Source organism: Phyllostomus discolor, chromosome 9 (assembly GCF_004126475.2).
Source record: "Phyllostomus discolor isolate MPI-MPIP mPhyDis1 chromosome 9, mPhyDis1.pri.v3, whole genome shotgun sequence".
Lineage (NCBI taxonomy): Eukaryota > Metazoa > Chordata > Mammalia > Chiroptera > Phyllostomidae > Phyllostomus > Phyllostomus discolor.
Genome location: NC_040911.2, coordinates 37088843 through 37110299, shown reverse-complemented (window position 1 = coordinate 37110299; position 21457 = coordinate 37088843). Strand labels below are relative to the sequence as shown.

The window sequence follows — 21457 nt, the reverse complement described above, 5'->3', positions numbered from 1 at the left end:
CTGTTCAAAGAGAGAAGACAAGATTGGCAGGGGAAACCGTAGTCACGGGGCACCTGCTGCTGTGCTGGCTCGCAGTACTTCCCTGCTGCAGCAGCTCAGTCTGTGAGTTCGGGATTCCCAAAGAGTGTGGAGTTCCCATTTTCCCTTTGGAGAGCACGCAGGTAGAATAATGTTCCATAGTGTGTGGAGATACCATGCAAAAGGTTTATAGGTCTTCCACGGCATTCAGAAATGCCCCTTAACAGAATTAGGATCTTCTGTCTAGTAGGGCTGTTAGAACCAGTATGTTTAACTGTTCGTCCTCTAGTCCCATTCCTTCCACTAGAAGTCATCCTTTTAAAGGCAGTTAGAAATAAGGAATTGGGATAAAATTAACTTTGATAACACACCTACAGTAATGTGTAAGGTGCCCAGTTCACAGTAAATGCCCCCAAGCTCTTAAAGCTCTGTTTTACAAAATAGCTGAATGTTAGGCTGAATAACTTGTCCGAGTTAATAACTGATAATGCACTGACATTAATCTAGTCCAAATTTTCTGGGCCTCAGTTTTCTCCATGCTTATATGGATTCTTAGGTTATAGCCTAGCTTTCAATATCTTGTCTTATTTAATTCTAGAAGGTGCTGCACTAATCATTTTCTTGCCCTTTAAAAAACATGTGACGCATCTCCCAGAGTCCCAGCTTTCTGAGGTAACGAGAATGCAAACCTACTTGCCCAAAAGGTTCACAATTAAATTTGTGCAACACTTTCTAAATATGGTTTCATTTCTAGAGTAGCATTTATGGAAACAGTCTTAAATTTCTTTGCCATTCTTTCCAAATAAATTGCTTCTAAAAATATTTACAATTAAGTGTGAGGTTAGATTCGTTTGGTTAAGTCTCAGGTGTTACTATTGTCACTACAGAAGCTCTAAAAACCCTGAGAGGAAAAAAAATGCTTCAGACTAGGCTAATTCCTCGAAGTATCACAGAGTAAATGCCATTAGACCTAATTTTTAGAAATATTATTACATAAATAATTTAGCTTTTGGGACTTGTCCCTAATTAGAAAATGTATAGACGATCACTCTATATATGATTCAGACATTGGTAACCAAACTAGAAATATATTAAGGAACCATTATTTGGTCAAAGCCACAGACTTTGTGTCCAATATGAAGCAGAGGGTTACATACTGTCCTGGGTCTCAAAAATCTCAGCAGTAGAAGAAGCACTTTGTCATCAGATGTAGCAAGGCAAGCACTTCAGAAAAGCTGGCCAATCAAAATCAGGGTGGCCAAAAACAATTTTAAGATTTAACCAAGCTTGAGGCCCTGAGCCACAGGATTTCCTCTATAGAGAAGAGAGGAGGAAAAGTCGCAGTGAGACATGTCACAGATTGGTAGATTTAACAGCATGTGAGCACAGTCCTCTAAAGACCACGGCTGCAAGCCTCCCTTCGGGGCTCGCTCGTTCTCGGGCAGAGTGTGAACACGCACTAGGGGTGAGCACCCTGGGGTCGATGGTCTGCCGCAGAGGATTAGGGTTTCTCTCCAGGCTCTCCTACTTTTCAGCATTCAAGTCTGGAAACCTCTGCCAGTATCATCACATGCTCTCCACGTGAAAAAAGTGCATGATATATGCATAAGCAAACAGCCTTGCAATTTACTCACATATATATAAACAAATGGCTCTGAGCCTATTTTCATGCCAGAACCTATAGTTCTGCATTTTACTTCTCATCAGACATATGGAAAGGACAGGGCTTTGCTGGATAAGGAAGCAAGATCGTTTTCTTAGTTGGCATTTACCTGTGATAATTGAGTGGGAATATTTTAACCTTAATTTCCAAATGCTCTCTTTTCTTTGTCACACGTGCAACTCTCTCAGTCCGAATACTCAGTGGAAAGAACTTCTCCCTCAGGCCCAGGAATCACGTGGCAGGGATCAGTGAGGCCTCCCTGGCAGTTCACCCTCGGATCTGACAGCCCTGCCCGCCCCACATGGCAGCGCCCAGGGGCTCAGCTGCCGGGTCTGAAAGAGCACGCACCTCGTCTTCCAGTCCTCTTCCGACTTGGACCTGTTTTTTCGAGCTGCTCTTTGTTTTTCCTCAAGTCGTTTTTTTTCTTCACTAGCTTGATCTAAAATGACATCAATGGAAAGCAGTTATAGTTATTGTACAAGAAGAGAGTGCAGGCACAGTACTAAGCATAACTTTGTGGAGAAGTGCCACCCCAAAGGGTCAGCAAGGCCTCCACAGTATCAGAAGGCGAACACCGTGGTCAAACACCAAGCTGGAATTCTCACACACACCTAAGTTATCAGGAGGCAGAGCTGGCGTTCGGGACCCAGTCATCTCTCTCTACAGCCTACGGCCTTAATAACACCTGCATTTACCAACAAGAACCTGCTTATTCTTAAGGCCAAAAATGATGTCACTAAAATGTTTCAATGAAAATCTGGGCAGAGAAACTGAATAAATGTGGATTTTTCCAAATTCTTACTGAGACCTCACAGAGCTTCAGATTCCCTTCACAAGAAATTCATACAATCTTCCAAAATACCATCCCAACGTCTCACTGACAATTCAGAGAGCCTCAGAGGGTTCAGTTAGAACAGGGTTTCTCGACGTTGGCCCTGCTGACACATGGGAGCGGAGGACTCTCTGGAAGGCTGTGCTGGGCACGTAGGACACTTAGCTGCATCCCAGGCCCCCACCCCACCCCACTGTGCCAGCAGCAGTTCCCGGGTGGGACAACCGAAGTCTCCGGACACAGCCACATACCCCCGGGGGGAAACTGCCCCCATTCTGAGGACCCCTGAACTAGAAGGAAGTTAACACTACAAGATTAAGAAAGTGCTAACTGACCAGAGGGAGGTACAGCTGTTTGATATTTCATTCTAAAATATATAGTATAATAATTAGAACTGACTTTAAAGTTGATAAAGATGTTATTTTTTTTCAATTTCCTCGCTGACAGTTAAGAGATGCTTTTGGTTAGAACAGACTGATGGCTGCCGGTGGGGGCGCGTTGGGAGATGGGCGGAAAGGGGGAAGGGACGGAGCAGTGCAGGCTGGTGGTTACAGAGCGGTCCCGGAATGTGAGGTACAGCGCAGGGACAGAGTCAGTAACTCTGTAATAACTGTGGTGTCAGAGGGGCACTAGGCTTATCGGGGGATCACTTGGCAAGTTACATAAATGTCTAATCACTGTGCTGTACACCTGAAACTAACATAATATTGAATGTCAACTGTAATTAAAAATTTTAAGAAAATAAAAGACACAAAACATATCCCTCTGGTTATATACAGTATATTCAAGTATCAGGGAGGCTCACTGAAATAATGAACAGGAGCTAAGAGAGCCTATCTCAGATTTCCAAATTTAAAACAGAAGTTACCAAACTTAAATTTTAGAGAAAAATTTCTAAGGCGGCATGATACCGAGGGCTGTGGCTGGGTGCAGCCACGGGATCTCCAGCTGCAGCACATAAGAGCAAGCTGGAGAGACCCACAGCGCAGGGCAGCTGATTCCTGCAGCTGCCGCTCGCCTTCCTCGTAACAAAAACAAACCCAAAATGATTCGAGGAAAGACTAAAATGCTTGTACTGCAATGATGCTAACAAGCCCCAGGAATAAAACAAACCATCACCCCCCCCACCCCCGCCCCGCCAAAATGACCCCTCAGCAGTAGCGCCCGCCACCAGATGCTAGTTACCAATCTCTCCATTTTCCATGGCTCGGATGTCAGGCCGCAACCTGCAATCTGTCTTAGGAATCACACTCTCCATTTCCTTGTCTATCTCATTCAAAACCATGGCAAAGCTAGTGAAATTGTACATCTGAAAAGGAAGCGAAATGTTCAAATTAGCATATACCAAGGCATAATGAAAAATGGAAACCCAGAAGGTAGAACAGGTTTGATCTGTCAATGAACCCTTCCCTTGATGGCAATAATCGTCAGCCTTTCGCAGTCCATGTATCTAAATGTTTTCACCACCTGTGGTACTAGCCTCAAAGAAATCTTGACGCAAGCCTCACAGAATATTCATATTCCATATCGCTGTCAACTTTAAGTAGGACTATAAGCAAAGTCAGCGTTCTTTCTACTTCTTTCATTAAAATCATTACTTGCTCTGTCTGGGAGGCTTACACTGAAGAGGCTGCATCATCTTGCATTTAATGAGAGCCAGCATTCTCCTAAGTGACTGCTAAATAAGCCCCCAGAAGTCCCATCCCAGCACATCTCCTTGGCCAGGCCCCAGAAAGGAGGAACAGCACAAATGCACTGGGCCTCAGGGTGAGAAAGGAAACTGCACCCAGGAGTGAGCAGAGGGGCAGTGGGGAGCATTTCAATGACATCCTAACGTCTTCTACATCCTGCCACGGCTGGCCCTGCACCCGCATGGGAAGAGCACCATCGGAGCTGAATGTAGGAGTGAGAAGGCTTTCTGAAGCCCTGCGCACCTGAGCAGAGTTGGGAGGCCGAGGGGCTATCCGCCACAGGAGCGCACTTCCGGGGATAACAAACACACTTTCAGAATCCGGCATCGGCATTTCATCCGACTCCTCCGACGTGCTCATCTGGAAGGACAAACAGAGGAACAAAATTAAAACATTTTAAAGAGAATATACTTCAAACTGGAAGATCACCATTTATTTACTGCACAGCACCAGAATGTTAACTGCCCGGGGGCCGGAGCGTGGGGATGTGCTTGCCCTCGTCTCCCTCCCCGGAACACAGTGCAGGGCCCACGGCACCAGAATGAATTCAGTGTCACGAATCTCGAGAGCTTGATGTGTTGTAACATTTAGTGATATTTGCATTCAAGGTGTTATCATCATCACTTTTTACTAGTGTTTTAATGTTTTTAAAGCGTTTTTAAAAGACAGAATAACTCATTTGAGTATCTACTGAAACACTGAGAATTCAAGAAAAAGTTAAATTCTTGGGGGCCGTTCACAAAATGATCAATTACACAAAACTAGCAGGAATACTGAAAGCATTTGATAAAAAAATTAAAAATATGTTAAGCTAAAAAGGAAGCCACATTGTTTTTGGCTACCACCCCCGCCAAGGCCAGAGCTATATATACTAGGAGCTCTGTCTATATTTAGTCTTTACATAATAAACCTACAAGGATATATTATTACCACAGTTTTATAAGACTCTATACAGAATTCAAGCCTTTGGAAGGTTAATACTCCCGATGTCACACAGTTGCCAAATCTAGAACATTTAGTGAATATACAGTTGAAAACAGCAGCAAGGAGGTGACAACATTGATGCTAACGACCTTCCCACAGCATCTGGTGAACTTCCCACACACTTGCCTATGCCCAGGAACATCAGCAATCTAGGGCAGCCAGAAGACACACCCAGGAAGGAGAGAGACAAGACGAGGAGCGGGTGTGGAGAATAATTTTTCTCTCCAGGCGGGTAAGGCCGCTCTTCCACAAAGACTGACCGGGGCTTAGGGGGTGTGGGGGGAGCTTTGTGGAATTTCGCCAATGTCCTCTACTGCCCCCATGCCACCTCTGCAGAGGGAGGGTGGACAGCACGTGTGTTCGTGAGGGTGCATTTGCCAAGCTGCCTTGTGCTGGCTGGAGCTGCCACCAGGGACTTTGTGTCAGGGCTCCCGGGACCCTGGAACATGTTCTTCTACAGGGCCACCGGTTCTAACAGCTGCAGGAAGTGTCAGGCGCCTCCCAGGAAGGAAAAGCAGAAGGGGCACTTGGAGGTGAGGTGGAAAGCAGCACTGTGCACAGAGAGACGATGGGGGTGGGAGGAGCAAGAAAAAGGCCAAAGCAACAGGAAAGCGGCATGCTTTGGTCATTTCATAAAACTCCTGTCACCTCAGGACCACGGTTAACTCGATGTACAAAGGAAGTTGCCCATAAATACGCCTTCTGTTTTCAAGGAATGTTAGGGTTTCTTAAACTTTCACATGCGCACTTGCCAGCAGAGCCCCTGGGACAGTGATGCAGGAGGTCCAAAGGGGCCCGGAAGCCTGCGGGCTCTCAGAGGAGGGTCAGTCGCCAGTGCATGGGCATGCTTTGAGCATAAAGGACTTCAGTCATCTTTACTAACCAGATACTATTCAGAGCCCTCTACATTTATCAGCTCATTTGTCAAGTAGGTCCTATTACTGTTCCCATTTTACAAACGAAGGCACTGGGGCAGAGAGGAGGTACTGCTCATAAATGCGGAGACAGGACTCCGACCCAGAGCAGTGCCCTGAACCACGGGCCGGCCCCTGAAAGTGACAGGTCCTAGAGTACCACGTGTCCCAACAACAGTGCAGCCTTGCGGGGCTCTCAGCTCTCTGGCCCCAGGGGAAGGGCAGGAGTCTGCCCAACCTCAGAGCCTCCTTAGGCCCTGCGACAGGAAGCTGCAGGCCTCACCCGTGGGGAATTCTGCTGGACGTTACCTGTCCTACAGGAATGAAGTTTAGTAACAGGACAGCCGTCCTGGGGTGACGCCCTCGTGTCAACTTCAGTGATTTAGAGACGAGGGACAGGGCAACCAAAATGCTAATTAGCATGGAAATGGAGGAGATAATTTTTAATATTTCAAAATATTCAATGGATCTCAATTTCTAACATCCGTAAACAGAAAGAAAAAGAGAAAACGTCTCACTGAGACGGACTCCAACTTCCCAAAGCGACGCAGATGCGGTCAGAGCCCGGCGGCGCCTGCGCACAGTGGCGGAAGCGGCGCCCGCCCGCCCACCCACCTCTGCGGGAGACCGTCCGAGATTCGCTGCTAAGGCAGATTAATGGTTCATTAAAGAGACTTAAAGAATGTCTGCCAATTATACCTCAGTAAAAAATTCATGGAGAAAAGTTACATGAATTAGCAAGAAGGAAAAAAAGGTCAACCTGTGACCCAGGAACAGGCCACCTGCCAAGGGGTTAGCGCGGGTGTGAGAGCCCAGGGCCCCGCCGACACCACTGACAGGTGCGCACCTGTTTGCTGTTCTTCTTCTCTTCCGGGGTTTTCTTGTCGTTTTTTTTGAAAGCTTCGAAAGTGGCGGGGTCGACACTGTATAAACATTCGGTCCACTTCCCATAGAGGGCACAGAGCTTCTTTTTGCTGTCAAGAGACACTGATGTTTAGCCAACAATTAACCCAGCATTTTGCTATAACTGAATATTATTAAAAAGAGGCTTATGAATCAGATTCTTTAGAGAAATAAATATTTCCTTGTAGAAGATTTTCCAACTTATTGAAATGCCTGTTTCCTAGGTTATAGCAGATTTTAATACTGACATTTTATTTATAAATAAATAAATAAATAAATGTTGACCTGTACTAGTCACCATTTAAAATGAACACTTTACCTTTTATCTTGAATGTAGCCTTCAACTTTGTGTAATTCCTTACCAAAAAGGCCACATGGCTTGAAATTCAACACACATTTGTCCCCAGTCCTGAGGAGGAGATAGGAAGCTCAGATTACCATCTGCCACGGAAGAAGCAATAGAGAGTAATGATTATGGTAACATTTCCAGCAGCATTTTGCTGCTGGGCCCACAGTAAAAAAAGGTGAGCAAAGTTCGGAAAGAATAAGTGACTTGCTGCTATGGAACGACTATCTGTGCCCCTCCCCCCACAAGCATGTGTTGAAGCCCTAACCCCCAATGTGATGGTGTCAGGGGTTGTTAGGTCATGAGGAGGAGCCCTTAGGAATAAGATCAGTGCCCTTGAAGGAACAGACACAACAGATGATCTCCCCCACTCTGTGCCATGTGAGGACACAAGGAAGGCAGCCATCTGCAGATCAGGAGGAGGGCTTCATCAGATGTCAAATCTGCTGCCCCACTGATGGAGGATTTCCCAGCCTCCACGACCATGAGAGATCAATTCCTGCTGTTTAATCCCGCTGTGTATTCTGTTATTGCAGCCCAGGCTGACCAAGACACTTGCCTGAGGTCACAAAGTAGGTTTTGAACCCAGCTGTTTTCAATTTTTATGTTCCTCCAGCCCCACTCCTGCTCTGTGAGTAATACAAACTAAACAATATCAGCAAAACTAGCTGAGGTTGGAGTTAAGATTCACAGAGGTTAGGGAAGCTCAGAGTTCACCTAGTCTTTGCTAATCAGAAACTTTAATGAACTGTGCTCATTAAATAAATGGGCTGCTATTCGTTTAATAGTTATATAGCCTGTTCTGAATTTATCTAGAGCTTTTTTTTTTTTTAAATGAAGCCCACTGATACTGGATGATGACAATCGAAGCGACAGATAACTACCCTTAAAGTGTCTTACTTGTGGTTTGTGATTTCCACATTGCCGTACTGCTCAATCCAGAGTTTGCCCACAATGATGTTATGTACACAGCAAGTAGGGTTGGTCCATGTGTATGCTTCATTGTGTCTACGAAACAAAAATAAAACCAATACCCAGAAAAATAAGCAAGAAGTGTTATTTTGTTTAAAAGAGCGATTTGTCTCAAACGCCATTAACCGAGGACAACAGATCAGAGTACCAGAGACAACTCAGACCTACTGGTGTTGACTCACAGGAAAACAGGTGCCATTTTACTACTTTTATTGCTTCTTAAAAGGATGCAGAAGCTTAAGGAAAAAACTCTACACTTCCACCAAACTCCAAATGAACTACGCTTACAATCATCTATGGCATTCAACAGTTAGGTGAAAACATATTTTAAAAAAATTAGAGGGAGAAAGTAAAAATGAAAGCCTATGACTTAGCACTTTCCAGGGAAAGCGCCCTCCGGCTCATCCAAGGGAAAAACTTGTGCATGTGAACAAGCTCCGATTTCACACATGTCCAGGACGTCATGTAAGTAGGATGATGCAGTAACCTTCCGAGACTGGCTATTTCCATTTGTACGAGGCATTTTAAACTCTCTGTATCAGTAATTTCATCTTTCTTATTTCTGAGTAGTATTCCACTGTAGGCTTCACCATTCACTCATTGAAAGACACGTGGGTTGATTTCAGTTTTGGGTGACTATAAATAATAACACTATAAACATCTGTGTACAGGTTTTTGTGAGAATGTAAGTTTTCATATCTCTAAAGTAAACACCTGTGAATGGAACTGGTGAGCCATGTGGTAGACATAGGGTTGACTTTCTAAGAACTGCTCCCCAGAGTGGCTCCATCATTTTGTATCCCACCAACAACGTAGGAACTTTCTAGTTGCTCTGCATCCTTGCCAACATTTTATATTATCGTTTTTTAAAAACTGCTTTGATTTTAGCCATCCTATCAGGCGTATCTCCTTGTGAATTCTTGTATTTCTCTAAGGATCAGTGCTGTGGAGCATCCTTTCCTACACTTACCTGCCATCTGTGCAGCTTTTTTGGTGAACGATCTGCTCACATCTTATTCTCTCAAGTTTTCTTCTCGACTTTTGAGAGTTCTTTATTCTGTCTAAAAGTCTTTTGTTAGATACAAGATACGCAAATAATTTTTGTCCATCTGTCGTTTGTCTCTTCATTCTCTGAACAGTGTCTTTCACAGAGCAAGTTTTTCATTCTGATAAAATCTAATTTACCAATTTTGTCTTTTCTGGATTGTGCTTTGGTATCATATCTGTAAGATGTTTTTGCCAAACCTAAGGTCATAAAGATTTTCTTCTATGTTTTCTCCGAAAAGCTTTATAGTTGTACATTTTATTTCAGCTTATGCTCTATTTTGAGTTGTTTTTTATAGAGGGTATGAGATGTACGTTGAGATCCATTTGCTAACATATGGATGTCCAACTGTTCCCAACCCATTTATGGAAAGGACCATCCTTCGCTGAATTGCTTTTGTGCCTTTGTCAAAAATCAGCCGGCCATGTTTCTGTGGGCTAACTTCTAGACTCTCTTCACGGTTCCACGGATATACGTGTCTATCCTTTCTGCCAGTGCCGCACTGTCTTTATCACAACGGCTTTAAGTTAAGTCTTAACTGGGAAGTAGGAATCTGTCAGTTCTGTTCTTTTTAAAATTGTTTTAACTTCTTTTTCATTTGCCTTTCCATATAAATTTTAAAATCAACATCTTCGTATCTATAAAAAATCATCCCAGGACTTTTATTTGGATTGTGTTACTAAAGACTGCTTATAAGTCAATTATGGGAGAATTAACACCTTAACTATGTACACTGAGGCTTCCCATTATGTTGAGACACAGCATGTCTCTCCATTACTCAGATTCTGCTGTTGTGCCTGTTTTAGGTATTGTACTGTCACTCCATTTTTCAATACTAATACTTCCATGTGTTTGCTGGACTCTCCTTCTATTCATTTTAAGAGTCTTCATCTTTATTCCTTGAAACATAGTTATAGCAGCTGCTTTAAAGCCTTTGATACAAATTTCAGTATCTGAGTACTGCGGGGTTGTCTATTGATTGTTTTTCCACTGTGGGTTGTTGACATTTTCTGGTTCCCTTGCATGATCAGTAATTTGGGATAGTACTCTGAACATGTGAATATTACAATACTCTGGGCCCTCTTAAAATCTCCTAGAGAATATTGAGTTATATTTTAGTAGGCAATTGCTACAGTTTCAGACCATGAGTCCTGACCCACTTTCTGTGGCCTCTGATTCTAGCGTCAGCTGAAGTTTCAAAGCCTTTTAGTGCTCTTCAGCTGCACCCTCAATGGTCGTTTGGGGATCCGGACACTGGTCTGAGGTAGCTCAGATCTCAAGGCCTGTGGTGTCCCACTTCAGATCGTTTCAGTGCGTGAGCACAAGGACGATCTTACGCACTCCAGCACAGCTTTGTGGGATCCCTTTCTTGAGCTCACTACTCTCTGTGAATTTCCCCATGCTCTTGGATACCAGAGGGTCGGGCCTCTCGACTCTGGCTACAAAATGGGGTGTTAGCCCCTCTGTGCTGCCTTGCACTTTCCACAACTGGGTCTTCCTCTGGGGCAAAGAGGTGAGAAGAAAGAGGGAGGAAAAAAAAGAACAGGGATTCTCCTCTCACTCCCTGAACCGCAGAGACCCTTTATCCAGTTCCTCTCGCCAAGGAGAAAGACTTTTCTGAGGGTCAGGCCCTCGTGTGCGGGCTGCTGCCGCTGCCACTGTGGGGACACACCTGTGGGCCCTGGAGTGTGCTTTGGGGAAGGCAGGGAGTGAAGGAGGAAAAGGACTTCCCCATTCTCTACATTCTACAAAGATCTCTCCAGGCCTTCTAGCCAGGGAGAGAGGGGGTTTCTCCTAGAACTGTGTCTGCCTCCACTGCCCCCAGCTGTGGGACTGGGGCTCCTCTGACTCCAAGCCAGGAGATGTGGGGTGGGGATGAACCCAAGATGCTCACTGCCATACTGGCCTTGCGTTTTTATTTCTCTCCCCAATTGAATTGCTGTCATTTGCTTGTCAGAGTCCTCAGACGGTTGCTTTATGTCTTCTGCCCAGGTCTTAGTAACCAGTAGGAAAGACAAGCTAAAGTGGGCTTAGTGTAGCTTAATGAGAACTGAAACTGCCTTTGAAATTTAAAGCTAATCTTCTTTCTCTGTTTGAAAGAAGAGAACTTCCAACTTACCTAACATCTAAGACATGCCACACAATTGTTATTTCAATAATTCACAAAGTGAATTCCTTTTGAAAGGCGGTTACACAAAACATTATTGCCACTGATACACAGAAAGCTTGTTTCATAAGAGCCGCCATGAAGTGATCAGCTGCATCCGTCTTGAAAGAGAGGCAAACACCACAGGCAAATATCAGGTTAAACCTAAAACATACTCGGACTGATTAACACGGCTGTCACCCTGTTCCCGGAAGTCTTTTATATGCAGGTGGGTAACTGACGCTTCTTCCTCAGAGCTGTTTCTGTATCTCCAGCTTTTGAACAAGGTCGGCTCTGGGTGCAAATGCATCTACTTTTGTGTACGTGTGTACACCAAAGGCTCGATTCCAACTTACTCAAGCAGCTCCAAGGTGATGGTTCCTTTGGGTTCTGCTTCTACGCTCTTCCCCCAGAACTTCAGCTTGGGATAGATGGAGCCGTGAAAGATGAAATCGTTGTTTAAGCCTTCGGCATGAAACGCACTGATGGGTGGGTGGTGGCTGACCTGCTCCGAGATGAGTTTGAAACCCAGGTCTTCTCTAAAGATTTAAAAACAAAAACAAAAAACAACATTATAACTAATTCTTGCCATGGAATGTGTACCTTACTGTTATTTCAGTTAAAAAGTATTAAACAGGTTTGACAAAGTAAACAAGCCTTTGTTATCTTGATGAAAGAACAACTTAATGTATTGGAAACTGTACAAATGTGACCCAACCTACTGAATCCCATGTTATTATACTTCTCACTATTTAAACATATTAAAATAAAGGACACTCACATGAATTGGGGTGGGTTGCACAAATTGATAATAACAGCCATGTAAAAATGAAAAACATCACTCCATCTTTATTAAGAGAGAGGAATCTAGTGTGCCCACTTTCAAATATCCAGGGGACACATGAGATTGAAATTGTGCAAAGAAGTGGAATATTCAGGAAAACGACACCAGAAGTCCCCGACTGTGTGTGAATGAGAAGCAGGGGGCAGCTGGCAGCCAGAACTACAGCTGTGGATGCGTTCATTGCCTCCATGCCAACAGAATACATTTATACTAATATATTTTATATGATTATAAAAAATCATGGCTTATGATATACATAAGAACAGGATGATTATTTTACATGATCAGGAATAATGATATTTTCATAATTACTTTTTATAGTGGTACATTTTACAATTACTTTAACATTTTTGACATAGTCTCTGAAATAATAAGTATTGTAGAAACAAACATTAAAATTGTTAACTTCCTCCAGTCACACAAAATTGTCGTTGGCGATGCTCAAAATACGTATTTTTCTCTTTCATTTTGAAAAAGGTATGTAAAGCATACAAATTCAACTGCTCGTCTGCAACAGAGTGAACGAACTTACCGAACTAACTCGTACGTCTCGCCCAGAAGCGGGTTGAAAGGCTTCCCCGTGCGTTCCCACTGAGACGCCACCGCGGACACGGCAAAGGCAGCCACACACTGTGGGGCGGGGCAGGAGCAGAAGTGAAACAGGTGAAGCCTCTCTTGCTCCCCCTCCTTTCAGGAACTGACATTCCCCACAAGACAATACTTCATGAAATTATTTTGAGGAGTTTAATGACTATGAATTTTAAATGGCCCTAGCAACGTGGATGAGCGGAATGAAGATTACTCAGAGCTTCTTCCTGGAGTGTCACTGCCAACTGCGCTTTCAGAATACCCTAGAGTTGCTACAGATTCCCTCAAGGATGTTTAAAGCACTCTCAAACCCCAAATTACTTTTAATCCCTTCAAAATTTCTAAACAGTACAATATTTTGGGACAGGAGGGAAAAGATAAAAATAAACAAATTGGTGTCACACCAAATGAAGTTGGAAAAAGCTGATTTATGGCAAATGAAAGACCCGAGAAGTCCCATTTAGAATGCTCTTGCTTTGTGTGAAGCAGAACAATGTATCCACTATCGTCTCCTGTATCTAGTCCATCCATACACATCACATAAACATCTTCTGTTCAGAAGAAAATTAAAAAGTGCAACCCATGTTGCCTTTTGTTTCAACCTACAGCAGTGTGTGCATGTTTATATACACATAAACACACGCGTACATATCTGTGCGTGCCTGTGTGTGCGTTCATTCCTTCTTGGAAACACTGAGAGAGTCTGAAAGGAGAAAGGATGGATTTTTTCACAACACAATGCTACTTTCTAAAATGAAGACTCAGAAATAGCTTATCAACATCCAGGTTTGGCTACACCTTCCACTTTGCCTGCAGTCCTCTCTATCCTTCCACTACAGTGGGACTCTGACTAGGGGACGGTGAGCGGAGGGGTGCAGAGGACACTCCAAACATGCCAACTATGTTTTAATAATGTTCCCCAACCTCATCCATTGGACTTAACACCAATGCTGTGCCAGTGCGTTTGAGGTGGGGGATGAGGGTGGGAGTGCTGGAGAAGTCTCTAAGACTTACACCTTTTCCAGTGCTTGCCTTACACATACCTGCATCCTTTCCACAGGATCAGAAAGGGAACTGGCCTTGTGGATGAGGTATGTATGCTCCATGTATTCAGTGAGGCGCTGTAGGAAGCTCAAAGGCTCGTTAAATATGACGGGCATCGTAATCTTGGAAAGTTCCTATTTAACCAAAAGAAAATATTTATGTCCTATATACACAGCAAATTTAATTCCTGCTACTTTTACATAACATACTCCTGGGAAGAAAATAATGGCAAATAGCAACTAATCAAATTTAACAGACATGAAATTTTACAAATCTTTCCAGACCACCTAATACTATGGAACATATTGTTCTAGGCCTTGAAGGAAACACAAAGATTACCCAAGGGGCTCACAACCTAGTTGTGAACATGAGATGATGACAATTAATAAGACTGCTTTAGATCAAAGTTAGGAAATGGGCTATAAAGGTGAAACACATGAAAAACAAAGATCCCTGATCAATACACAAGCAAACACCCTCAGCAAAATGTCAGCAAACTGAATTCAACAGTACATTCAAAGGGTCACGCACTGTGATCAGGTGGGGCTTATCCCAGGGATGCGAGGATGGTTCGACACCTGCCAATCAGTCAGTACGGCACACCACATTAACATAATGCAGAATTAAAGTAGTGTGATCGTTTACATAGACACGAAAAAAGCACCTGACAAAATTCAATGTATTTTCATAATAAAAACTTTAAAAAAATCAGGTATAGAGAGAATGCACAACATAATAAAAGCCATATATGACAAGCCCACAATTAGCACCATACCCAATGATGAAAAGCTGCAAGTTCTTCCTCTAAGATCAGAAACAAGACAAAGTTGCCCACTCTCACCACTTTTAGTCAACATAATACTGAAAGTGCTAGTCAGAATAACTAGGCATGAAAAGAAATAAAAAATATCCAAATTGGAAAGGAAGAAATAAAACTGTCACTGTTTGCAGATGACATGACATCATATAAAGAGAAATCTGAAGATGCCATCAAAAACACTTAGAATAAACAAATTCAGTAAAGTTGCAAGGTACAAAAATCAATATGCAAAGATCTGCTGCATCTCTACACATGAATAACAAACTACCGAAAGTGAATTAAAGAAAAATAATCCTAATGACAATAGTATCAAAACTAAAATACTCGTGAACACATTTACCTGAGGAGGTAAAAGATCTAAGCACTGAAAACTGTAAGACATTAATAAAAGAAATTGCAGAAAACATAAATATGTTTGTGGAAATATGTGGAAAGATATTCTATGCTCATGGATTGGAAAAATTAATATTTAAAATGTCCATACTATGCAAAGTGATTTACAGATACAATGGAACCCCTATCTAAATTTTAATTTTTCACAGAAAGGGAAAAAACAACACTAAAATTTCATGTGGAACCACAAAAGATGCTGAATAGCCAAGGCAACTGAGGAGAAAGAACAAAGCTGAAGGTTTTCACAGTCCCTAATTTCAAACTATATTACAAAGAAATAGTAATCAAAACAGTATGGTACTGGCATAAAAACAGATACACGGATGAGTGGAACAGAATAGAGAGCACAGAAATAAATCCATGGATACACGGTCAATTCATTTTAGACAAGAAGCCAAGAACATACAATGGGGAAAAAAGAGTCTCTTTGATAAACGATATCAAAAAAACTGGGCCCATGCAGGAGAACGAAACTATACCCCTATTTTACACATACACAAAAATCAACTCCAGATGGATTTAAAGACTTCAACATAATAATGGAAACTATAAAACTCCAAGAAGAAAACACACTGGTCTTTGGTTTTAGGCTTCAGACCAAAAATGAAGGCAACAAAATAAAAAATAAACTAGTGGGGCTATATCAGACAAGAAGCTTGTGCCCAGCAAAGGAAATCATCAACAAAGTGAAAAGGCAACCTACTGAATGAGAAAAATATTTGTAAATTATATATGTGATGAAGGATTAATATAAAAAAATATAAAGAACTCACACAAGTCAACAGCAGAAAAACAAAACAACCCAATGAAAAAATTGGCAGAGAAACTGAATAAACAATTTTCCAAAGACATACAGAGGTGCGTAAAAAGCTCCTCAACATCACTAATTATCAGGGAAATGCAAACCACAGTGAGACATCACCTCACATTTGTTAGGATGTCTATTACCAAAAAGACAGGAAATAAAGGCTGACAAGAAGGTGGAGGAAAGGGAACCCCTGTGCACTGTTGGTGGGAATGTAAACTGATACAGACACTACAGTGGTCAATTTGGAGGTTCCTCAAAAAATTAAAAATAAAAGCACCATATGATCTAGCAATCCCACTTTGGGGTATATATCCAAAGGAGATGCAACCATTATTTCAAAGAAATATCAGTACTTCCATGTTCACTGAGGCATTATTCCACTGATATCTTGCCTCTTCCAGCTCCTGGAGTACCAAAGTCTGCATCTCACAACTTAGCACTTGACCATACAATAGACTATGTTACCTGCTATTGTGTCCTGACCAGCTTATCTTGCTAGCTTGTTTAATGATTCACAAGAGTTCATATAGCAAAATGTGAAAAAGTATTATTTATAGACAGAAAAACAAATATTAGGAGTTCACAGCACCAAAAAGTTAACAGTTGTCTCTAGCAGTTAGCAGTAGAGATAATCTTTCCCTACCTTCTTTATGCTTTTCTGTATTCTCCAAATTTCCCAAAGTGAGCATTTATTGATCTTCCAATCGGGAGTGAAACAAAAGATATTATTTCAAAACATAGTATTTTCAGCCTAGTGAAAGGAAAGGACGGGAAAGCTAACCCTGCACCATAGAAGTGGGATAACAACACACACATTTACACTTGTTCATCATAACATATACAAGAGAAAAACAAAGTGTAAGTGGCATGATAGAAAAAGTGGATCAACAAAATACATTCAGGCTAGTCCAGTCCTAAGTTCCAAGGACCGTGAAGCATTTGGCTTAAAAGAGTGAGCTGGGAACAGAAAGTGGCTGGGGTGGGTAATGGGGAGTTAGTACTAATGGTACAGACTCTCCGTTCTGCGAGATGAAAAGACTTCTGTGGGGGGAGGGTGGGGTGGTAGCAGCTCAACAATGTTAATGTACTTGATGCCACTGAGCTGTTAAAAAATAGGTGAGAGAGCCAACTTAACGTCTTATGGAATTTTCCACAATTTTTTTAGGAACCAAAAAGGAATGGGCACTGAAACCAAATGCCCCTCACTCCGACTGCTTGCATGGTCATGAATAAGTCCCTCACCTTTCCCCCAAATGGGGATTTCATCACGTACCTTCGCAGGGATTGTGTTAGACTGATTTATATAAAAACATTTAGAATAGTGCCAGGCATACGTTAAGCGAGCAATGCAAGTTAGCTGTCCTCCTCGTTATTAACAATACAGGAAGAGTGCCACGTTCTCCAAGACTGCACAGAGGTGAAGCAGCTCCAAAGGTTGGGGTGCTTCACCCTATCGCCTGCGCAGCTGAGCTATAAAGAAACTACCTGGAGCAGTCTGGCCTTCGAGTCCGACTCTAAGGGTAAAGGAGTGATGGGAAGGACGTCTGCTCCTGCAGCAGCCCCAGCCAGGAGGGGTCGCTGCGGTCCCTGCTGGCAAGTTCTCGCTACTGGCTGGCTGGCTGGCCGGCTGGCCTATCCAGTCACCAAGACCACAGCCGGGGTGACAGAGCCCATCCCTGGGAGACACAAACTCTGCTGCTTCTGGCTCAGCCCTCATCTTGCACTCGGCATTTCACTTTGTTGAGCACGCTAACATGGAGAGGCTGTTTAAAAGAAATTTAACGGATTTATTCTTAAAGAAATGAAGAATTTTACCTATAAACTTGATTCTGGATTTTTTTTCCTAAAAAATATTACAAGGGCCATAAAATGCTCACTGAAAGAGTGAGAAACATTCTGGGGATGATGTGGCATTTTGTCCCTTCCCTGATTACGGAGGACTGGACGGGAATCCTGGCCTAGGGACTTAATCTTTCAACTCTAAAGCATCTCCGTGCATGTTGCTATTCTTCACACGTATTTTGCTGGGGAAATACATGACATAAGCAGAAGGGGAGAGGGAAGTGTCTACTAGCCATCTGGCTACGTGTTACCTGAGTCAGCAAGGCGATGGAGAGTGTGGTCTGAACTCTGGAGACCAAGACGTGAAGCACACGGTTTGACTATCACTTCAACGGGCAGATTAGTTTTTAACCATTTGGAAAGCTCCAAAAACTATAAAGGGCTTTTTAAATCCAATTTTGAAATCTAGAATAATTTAAATACCTTCCTAGTTCTTTTGGTAACTCAGAATGTAAGCCTTCAGGGAAAAGTGAGGGTGCACACCTGGGCAAAATCGCAAAGGAGTGGGAGGGAAAGAAAAAGACCTGAGAGAACGTGTGCGCACAAAGCCAGACTGCCAGAAAAGCCACTTGGACCTCGCAGGAGAGTGTAACGCTCTATTTTAAAACATAGCAATGGACTGGCAATCTTATTTCTTCCATTAGTCTGTAATTATTTTTAAGTAATCTTACAATTATTTTAATTTAAAAAAAACCCTACAGTTCCCTGGATATGTAGTGAAAAACTCAGTGACACCAACTATATTTTGTTCCCTCTTAGAAATTCATGGATACATTTTTTTTACTTCCTATACAATAAACTTTGGTATTGCATTTACTAGATGTTGTATACAACTAATTAGTATTGTGTATCAATAGGAAAATCAACAATGCACATTATGAAGGTCAAGTTTCAGGAAGAAACATTAGCTAGAATACTTTTATCACTGAGAGATTCAGGCAGCTGGAAGATTAAATATTGATGCAAGGCAATTCTACCTTGTGACCCAGCTAAAGGCAAAGCTTAAATTTATCCATGCAAATTTATAGTAACCAATGATGAAACTGAGGAAATTCTTAATTGTAAGTGCTCATCAGCTGATAAACTGAGAAGACAGAAAGAGAGAGAGAGAGAGAGAAGGCTGCTTCATCACTTGAGCACTATATAAACAATTCAAAAGCAAGGCCAAGTTTGATGTCAACAGAAATGGAAAATATTCCTCATATATTAAGTCTAGCATTGTAATGCCCAAATGTGCACCTATTTTAAGATCTGGGTTATACACAGAAACTCAACTTAGGTCTTGCGTGACGTCTGTCTGCTACAGCCAGCCTGCGGGCAGCGTCCTCACCCAGGTGCGTGACCCAGGTGCTCAGTAGGCTTCTAGGCTCTTTACTGAGGGTCAAGCATTGGCCCAGTTCCTTGAATGTGCCTTCTGAGGATGAAGTTGGCAAGGAATCCGTCCTCCACAACTGCTCTATGTGCCACAGCTAGCAAGGATGTGGTCATCCTTCTTCCATGTATGCACCACAGAAGGTCCAAGATCTCTTTTCCTGCCTTGTGCTACTCAGTCTGCTCCCTTTTCATAAGATGTCTATGATTGACTGGTTTATCGTGGCGTAAGAGGTTCCTGCCATCTGAATACCAATCTGTGCAAAGCAGTCACACTAGGACATCACAAGACAGCCCTCCTGCGACTGTTCGCAGGAGCAGTCTGAGGAGGCCCTCACACCTTCTGCTGCTGGTGGCACCACAGTTCCACGGCTCTCCCAGACCGGCCCGGGGGAACATGCCAGGGGTACAAGGGGAAGATATGGACCCAGAAATGAAAGAACTATGGAGCAGGAAAGGGGTGTGCATTTGTGTGTGAAATGAACCACACTATGGACACCTCGGTATAGCCAGTGACAAAAACAGGGAGGAAAAGAAAAAAACTATGAGGAAGAAGGTAAACAAACAAAAAGGTATTCCTTTCATTCTTCCTGTCCAGTAGCTGAGTATTTTCAGGCACTGGAAGGCAGTGCCGGCCCTCTAGCTGGAGGCATTTAACCCAAGCCCGCCATTGGCCAGTTGGGAATGTGGAAGGACAACAGTAGCACCTGCCGGAAGCTTGCTGGATGCAGTCCTCACTGTACTCACTCAAGTGCACAGAGACTGTCCGGCAGATTCCTGAGCAGAGACGCTGCAGGGAACAGGCCTCCAGATGCTCATCCTCCATATTGTCCTCAATACAGAGAGATCTGACCAGCTCACTGGGCAAAGTAGGGAGGGGGCTGTAGGAGGAGTTTGCCCAAGGCAATGGTAAACAGCCTAGAACAGGATTGGCTGAGAAGCTGAACGCCTCCAGAGCCCATGGAAAGATTTGAAATGAAAGAAGCACTCGCCTTAGGGCTCTTTTCCTCAAGGATGCCTCAAGGATGACCTTGCTGCAGCTAGCTGCCTGCATTTCCCAACAGATGGTATTGTGGATGGGAAGGACTCTGGGCACAGCATGGGATCGGCTGGCCTAGCAGAGGGTGGCAGGATTATTTCTCTTTGGGTATTCTAGAGGGGAGGGGCTCTGAGGCAGAAGCCTGCCATTCTTCCAAAATTGTGAAGCTTTTGAATAAAGATGCCTTTGCTTTATCACCAAACCTTTGCCTCTGGAATTTTGCCTAGAGGGTGTTGACTGGCAGTGGGGTCCCAACTGCTGTTCTGCAACATCCTCACCCAGAAGCTGACAAGCCCAAGAATGCACCTGTGCTGAAAGTGTCATGATGTGCCTTTTCCCCACTTTTCTTTTTACAAACGCCCATCTACCACTTAAAAAAAAATGCCCTGCACCATTCTGAATCACAGTATAGTATTCATGCCCTGAAGTGTACAATTCTCCAGGGCACCAAATAAAGGGAGGTTTAGAAATATAGTACCAGAGCCCTGGCTGGTGTAGCTCAGTGGATTTGGTGTAGGCCTGGGAAAAAAGGGTTGTCAGTTCGACTCCCAGTCATGGTACATGCCTGGGTTGTGGGCCAGGTCCCCAGTGAGGGGTATATAAGGTGCAACCATACATTAATGTTTCTTTCTTTCTCCTTCCCTTCCCCTCTCTCTAAAAATAAATAAATAAAATCTAATTAAAAAGAAATACAGTGCTGGTGTGGCTGAGTTTGGGAGTGCTGGCCTGTGACACTGGTTCAATTCCCAGTTGAGGCACATGCCTGGGTTGCAGGCCAGGTCCCCAGTAGGGGGCCCATGAAAGGCAACTACACATTGACGTTTCCCTCCCTCTTTTTCTCCCTCTCTTCCCCTCCCTCTAAAAATAAATAAAATCTTATAATAAATAAAATAAAATGCCACTTAAAAAAAAGAAACAATAGTACCAGCATCAATGAAACCTCTTTTAACCAAGGCACTATTAACAACCTATCAGGGCTCTGTGCTTTCCCTGGTCCAGTGAGGGAGAGATCTGACTTTAAAAACAGGGTCTCCCAGCCACCTCTCCCCCGCTGGGGTACTGGGATTTCAGATCACTGCAGAGGTAGTACAGATGCTACATTTTGTTTAACCACTTTTTGCTTCTGCTGTCTCCCATCTCTCAAGTCTGTACATAATGTACCAAAATTGGCAAAGCTCCAAAATTATCTAGCTC

At 43.1% G+C, this 21457-nt stretch overlaps 1 protein-coding gene, 1 long non-coding RNA gene and 1 other non-coding gene across 8 annotated transcripts in view; 2 read left to right on the top strand and 1 right to left on the bottom strand.

Moving 5' to 3' along the window:
• OSBPL1A (oxysterol binding protein like 1A) overlaps positions 1-21457 on the bottom strand; it is a 208100-nt gene that overhangs the window by 825 nt on the left and 185818 nt on the right. For all 6 annotated transcript variants that reach the window (XM_028523968.2, XM_036009197.1, XM_028523969.2 and 3 more), the window contains 9 exons: positions 13990-14124; positions 12891-12988; positions 11871-12053; positions 8252-8359; positions 7325-7414; positions 6950-7076; positions 4448-4564; positions 3699-3822; positions 2030-2120 (listed from right to left, as the gene is read on the bottom strand). In XM_028523968.2, the coding sequence (XP_028379769.1) occupies positions 2030-2120; positions 3699-3822; positions 4448-4564; positions 6950-7076; positions 7325-7414; positions 8252-8359; positions 11871-12053; positions 12891-12988; positions 13990-14124 (1073 nt within the window). The remainder of the gene's footprint in view (positions 1-2029; positions 2121-3698; positions 3823-4447; positions 4565-6949; positions 7077-7324; positions 7415-8251; positions 8360-11870; positions 12054-12890; positions 12989-13989; positions 14125-21457) is intronic.
• LOC114507163 lies at positions 3414-3544 on the top strand. Its single transcript, XR_003685434.1, has one exon. It is a non-coding gene; the product is annotated as a small nucleolar RNA SNORA44 (small nucleolar RNA).
• LOC118496695 lies at positions 4452-7519 on the top strand. Its single transcript, XR_004899252.1, has 2 exons — positions 4452-4556; positions 6942-7519. It is a non-coding gene; the product is annotated as an uncharacterized LOC118496695 (long non-coding RNA).